Below are 5,938 nucleotides of genomic sequence, written 5' to 3' on the forward strand. Positions count from 1 at the left end.
TGGGGGGCTGGGGTGGGACTTGCGTCCTTCTGTCCTGGTGGGGCCCAGCTATGCCAGGTTCCGGATGCCCCTGCCTGAGACGCTGGCAGTTAGGGTTGTGGTGGTCTGAGGAGACCCCAGGCTGGGGCACAGCTCCTCACATTCTGGAATGTGTTAGCCCCACTTGGGGTCCCAAGGAGCGGGAGGACTCCCCTGCAGAGGTCATGTGGGGTGGTGAGGAGGTTGTGATGTCACCCAGACCCTGGTTCCGATCCCAGCCTTGCCTGGAACCTGCTCTGTGTCCTCCAACAGCGCGTCTGCGGGCCTCAGTTTTTCTTATGCCTAACGTGGGGATCGCCCAGCGCCTCCTTCCCTGACGCGGACAACCTGCTGTGTACCTGCTTGAGCACAGAGAGGTGGGCGCCGTCAGGACACCATCTTGCAGATGGGGAAACTGAGGCCCAGAGAGGCTGAGGATCAGGGATGAGGTGGGAGCACGAGGGAGGCCCCATATACAAGAAGCGCTCACTCTGGGTCAGCCATTGTCTTGGTTAGCCTGGGGGGGTGGTGCCTGGAGCCGTCTGCAGCAGGGGGTGCGAGCAGCACCTGGAACTCGGACCCAGAACCTGGAACCCATCTGGACTCTGGTGTCTGGTAACTGGCTATAGCCAATCAGAGGCCAGGAATGCCCAGATCCACTGCTCTGTTTGTGAAGCAATAATCCGAGGTCTTCCCCGGGAGGTGTGGTCAGTAACTGCATGTTTCTCTGTGGCCCTGAGGGTCGGGGTCGCCTCGAGACCCTTGGGAGCTCAGTGCGGGCTGACCCTGCTTTCCAGCCTGCTGGAGGGCAGACAGAGGGGGGCGGATGGGGAGAGCACCATCTCCCACCTCCAGGGAGGCCTCCCGGTTTGCACCCTGATGGGAATGGATGGGAGGGATTTTCCCAGAGGCCTCTGGGGCCTGACCTCAGTGGGGAAGATGGGGCCGAGGGGCCCAGGAGTGGTCTGATGATCTGTCTTGCTGCCCCCAGGTTTCTGCAAACCCGTGAATGAGCCAGACACCAGCCGCTGTTACCTGGTGCCTGGCTTGAGAAGGAGGCAGCGCTGACATGCCCTCAGCCTGAACCCGGCGGCCCCCGCCCCCACCCCCGCCACCCTGCACTGTCCCGGCTCCCCTGAGGCCCCCACACTGCAGTGCGGCCAGGCCCCCTCCCCACAGGGGCCGCCCCTGCTGCCCACCTCTGGTGCCCGGGGCGGCCCGGCCCGCAGGGCCATGAAGCTGCAGGCCGTAATGGAGACCCTTCTGCAGCGGCAGCAGCGGGCACGCCAGGAGCTGGAGGCCCGGCAGCCCCCGCCGCCCCTGCCGCCCCCGCCGGCCGAGCTCCCTGCTGGCCCCCCGGCCCGTGCCAGGGCCGCCCTGGAGGAGGACAGAGAACCAGAAAAGGCCCGGATGCAGCGGGCCCAGATGGCCGCGCTGGCCGCCATGCGGGCGGCGGCTGCAGGCCTCGGACCCGCGCCCAGCCCCAGCGGCTCGGAGGATGGGCCCCCCAGCTTGGAGGATGAGGACGCGGCCCGGGAAGGGGCGCCAGGCTCGCCTGCCCCACCTGGCCGAGGCAGGGAGGCACCGGGACACGCTGAAGGCGACGGGCACTTGGAGGACGTGGGCTCCGAGGGCGACCTGTGAGTTGGGGGTCCGTGGGCTACGTACTGCACAAGCGTCCATTGAGCGTTTGATGCATCCCAGGCCGCTCTAGGACAAGACCCTGTCCTGCTGCTGACCACCGAGATCAGTTCTGTCCTTTAGAGCTTCCTGGAGGATGGTGGAAATGTGTGCAGCCTAGGAGCTACCCCTCACAGGTGGTGGGGAATCTGGCTTTGTAGCTTTATTCCCTCTCGATTTAAATGGACCAGCCACGTGTGGCCAGGAGCCCCAGTGCCCGGTGAGGCTCCAGCTGATTCAGCAGTCCCGGGGGAACCCACGCAGAGTGGGTGTTGGCTGGCTCGTGGACGTCCACCGTGGACGTGTTCCACACAGATCCAGGGCAGGCCTCCAGCCGAGTGTGGGCAAGACCCCAGTGGGATCATTCTGGGAAGACGTTCAACAAGCAGAGAAGCAGGGTGACTGTGGGTTGTGACAAGGAGATAAAGGAGAGGTGTGTGTTGGGGGGTGTCCGGGGCTGGGAACAGCATGCCTGGCAGAAGGAACAGCCAGAGCAAAGGCCCTGGGGCAGGAACTGGCTAGGCATTTCCACGGCCCACCAAGGAAGCCTGTGCAGCTGAGGGTGGGAGGGGGTTAGCAGGCGTACGGGGCTCTGGGCAGGGCTCTGGGCTGATGGGAAGCAAAACCGTGTAGAGTACGACCCACGCCCCTCACGGCACCTGGAGCAGGTGGGGGCCGCTCTCCCCGTGTTGAGAGAGGGAAATCGAGCTCTGGTGAGGAGCAGACCCTGCCCCGGGGCTGGAGCGAGCTGGCGCCATCTCCCTGACCTGTGCCCTCTGCCTGCCCCAGGAAGCCAAAATGGGAGGAGGAGGAGGAGGATCTGGAGGAAGACCTGGAGGAAGAGGAGGACGAGGAGGACGAGGACGAGGAGGAGGAGGAGGACTACGAGGACGAGGAGGGGCTGGGGCCCCCGGGCTCTTCCGGTCTGGGCCCCGCAGCCCTCGTCCCCCGCAGGGCCCCGCTGTCCCAGGCCTTCCGCGGCGACAGCGGGCCGCGGGCGCTTGGTGGCCAGGAGCGCCAGGGGGCCAGCCTGGCCCACAGCGGGGGGGCTGCCCATGTGGTGCCTCAGCTGCAGCCGCCCGACCACGGGGACTGGACCTACGAGGAGCAGTTCAAGCAGGTGTGTTGTGCGTCGTGATGGGGGCCGCGGGGCTGGGGTACGCGCTGCTGGGTCCTGACAGCCGGCCCACGCCAGCCAGGCACCCAGGGAGCCCTGTGGGCAGCCTGTGGGTGGGACGGCCGGCTGTGGAGTGCACCATGTGTGGACAGGTGGGGGGACCCGAGCCTGGAGGGAGACGCTCAGGGGCTGCATATGTCTGCACCAGAAGGACCCTTAGAGAGACAGCCAGGAATGGGACTCTGGGCTGAGGGGGGTGCCCAGGCAGAGGCCATGCGGCTGGACCAGGCTTGGCGTGGGCCGCGGGTGGACGTGCGGGCAGAGAGCTGGGGGCCTGGTCAGTTGGCGTGGAGCCTGCTCATAGAGGCCACGGCAGTTGGTTGAGCAGGGGGTGGCCACGTTGGTGTGGATTGCCGAGAAGCTCCCTGGGGCTGCGGAGGGGCGGGGAGGAAGCAGGGCCGTCCTGGTGCCTTCCCTGCGGGCGGCCAGGGCAGAGGAAGTGGCCGGGCGGGGGACCCTTTGAAGTTGGGCCGAGCTGGGCTGGGCAGATGGAAACCAGATGGCGTCCGGCCGGGCTCACATTCCAGTCCGTGGCCAGCTGGGCCCTGCCCCGACCTCCAGGAGTGGCCGGCGGGGACCTGGCCTCCCCAGCCCGGTGGCCCAGTAGCCTGAGCCTCCTAGGTCTCCACGGGCTGTGGACAGGCCCGGGTGTGAGAGCCAGGAGCTGGCTGTGCGTGGCCTCGGGGCGGCCCCCTCTGGATGCAGGCCTCCCAGAACTGGCTCTGGGCCCCTCCTGGAGGACTCTCGAGGCCCGGCTGGCGTGTGGGACCTCCGGAGGGATGGGACCGAGGGCCACCGGCCTCCGCTCTGAACCTCACTTGGGGAGCAGAGTGCGTGGCTCCGGCCGCCTTCAGAGCTTTGAGTCAGGCTGAAGACAGATAAAGTAGGGAACCGGGCCGGACACACGCCGCGGGGGCCGGACAGGGGCTCCCGTGGTCGGGGGACGGTGCCTGGAGGCAGCAGGGGAGCTGGCTGGACGGAGGGAGCTGCCCAGGTGTCTGGCTTGGGTGGGGCAGTGCTGAGGGCTGGGTGACAGCCAGCAGACACGGCCTGTCTGGGCGTGGCCGGCGCCCCCCACACTCCCTCCTGCTGGAGGCTCCGCCCCTGCGTGTGGACCCCAGGCTGAGCGCGGGTGTGGGGGGGACGGCCCCACCCTGCTCCCTGCCTCAGTGTCTCTCCCTTCAGGGCTGGGTCCCTGCCCCTGCCATTTTGCAGATGAGAGACCCAAGCCACTGCGCTGAGGGGGGGTCTCCAGCGCCTCGCTCTGATTCAGAATAACACACAGGCCGCCACGGGCAAGTTATATTTATTTGTTCGCTGAGCGCGTACGGGGAGCACAGGCTTGGGGGCTGGAGCTGGACAGATCCCCCCGCCCGCCGCATTATAGGATCCCGGCCGGGCCACACAGTCCTTGTGAGGTCAGAGCTTGTGAGGATCCACAAGCCCCCAACCCTGCTCAGTGGCCTTAGCCCCTGGGGGGAGACAGGGTTCGGGAGGCCAGGCCAGGCCTGGGTTGAGAGGCCCAGACCCCAAAGCCCCCTGGGCGTGCCAGGAGCAAAGGGCCACAGGACCCGTTGTCCCACTTGTCTGGGACGCCCAGGGGTGGGGAAACGGAAGCCAGAGGGCGTCAGGGGACCCAAAGCCACAGAGTCTCAGCACCTTGTCAGTGCCTCCTAGACGTGTGGCTCCCCTGTGTGGAGGTCAGCCTCCGAGTAACCGGACAGCCTTGCTGAGGCGGTCGGGGAGATGTGGTCTGGCATCCTTAGCTGGGGGGTGGGTGTGTGGGAGAGGCCTCTCGGGAGATGCCATTTGGGTCGAGCCTTGCAGAAGGACGGACAGTGCACCTGGCAGAGAAAGTGGCCTGGGCAAAGGCCCTGGGGCAGGACCGACATTGGCGTGTGTGTGTAGAGGCCAGGTGCCGCCAGGTTGGGCCCTGCGGGAGATAGGATTGGAGTGTGAGAAACGGGGCCCAGGGAGGCTGTGAGCAGGTGGGGGGCCTGCCCTGCAGTACTGGGATCTTCTTCCTGCCCGTTCGGGGCAGGGCCAGCTGCCGGCACTGCCCTCCTGCCCAGGCGGCCGAACACCTGCATGGCCAATGTCAGCCGTGTCCTGGACCCAGCCCGCCCAGCAGACGTCGGGCCATGTTGACTCTGGCGCCTTCCCCACAGTCTTCCTGGCACGTGGCGGCCCAGCCAGCCGGCCGCCCACTTGGCACCATGTCTGCCTCTTCCTCCCCGGTCTTGGCAGGGCCTGGGGCCGACTTCCCCTACAAACCCTCGATAGCCGTGAAGTTCCGCCGTAGGCTACAGGTCTCGGGGCGGCCAGGCTGGGGAGGGACCTGGAGCAGCGGGCTTGTGGCCACGGAACCTTCCCTCGAAACACTGCAGCCTCAGTGCTCTGGGGCCCTGGGGACACGCATGGATGGAGGCCAGCGTGTCTAGAGCCACTGGCCAGGGACCGGGCCTGTCGCGGGCAGTGATTAGGATCCTGGCCTCCTGGCATCAATCAGACGGGGGCATCCTGGTGACAGCCGGTGGCTTCCGGTCAGCCGCACAGCTGTGTCTGGGCTCTAGAAAGTGCCCCCCCACCCCCAGCAGGTGTTAACCTCAGAGAATCGGGATCCTTGGTCTCAACCACTCAAACTTTGGGATTGTTTTCAGCAGCTTTACTGAGATCAGACTCACATAACACATAATTCACCCATTGAAAGTGTGCGATTCAGTGGTTTTTGGTGTCTTCAGTTACGCAGCCATCTCCAGATTATTTTAGGGCATTTTTGTCAGCTCAAACGTAAACCTTTGTAAATGTATTTTTTAGCTATTACCCCCCCCCTCCCCCGGCCCCCATGAGCCCCCCCTCCCGTCCGCGGATGAGCCTGCTCCGGACGTGTCACCCACGTGGACTCACACTCCGCGTGGCCTTCCGTGTCCGGGTCCCTCCCTGAGCGTCCCCGCCCCCATCAACGGTCACTCCCCACCTTCTCCCCCGCCCCCGCCCCCCGAGCCCCCTTCCCGTCCGCGGATGAGCCTGCTCTGGACGTGTCACCCACGTGACTCACACTCC

At 66.2% G+C, this 5,938-nt stretch overlaps 1 protein-coding gene across 3 annotated transcripts in view; it reads left to right on the forward strand.

Moving 5' to 3' along the window:
• The window catches only part of ARID3A (AT-rich interaction domain 3A), a 33,336-nt gene that overhangs the window by 2,437 nt on the left and 24,961 nt on the right, over positions 1–5,938 (forward strand). For all 3 annotated transcript variants that reach the window (XM_081822942.1, XM_081822817.1, XM_081822881.1), the window contains exons 2-4: positions 292–395; positions 1,010–1,658; positions 2,488–2,818. In XM_081822942.1, coding sequence (XP_081679068.1) covers positions 1,252–1,658; positions 2,488–2,818 — 738 coding nt within the window. In that variant the 5' untranslated portion in view covers positions 292–395; positions 1,010–1,251. The remainder of the gene's footprint in view (positions 1–291; positions 396–1,009; positions 1,659–2,487; positions 2,819–5,938) is intronic.

Source organism: Leptonychotes weddellii, chromosome 1 (genome assembly GCF_054177405.1).
Source record: "Leptonychotes weddellii isolate Sample4059 chromosome 1, ASM5417740v2, whole genome shotgun sequence".
In the NCBI taxonomy this organism is placed as follows: domain Eukaryota; kingdom Metazoa; phylum Chordata; class Mammalia; order Carnivora; family Phocidae; genus Leptonychotes; species Leptonychotes weddellii.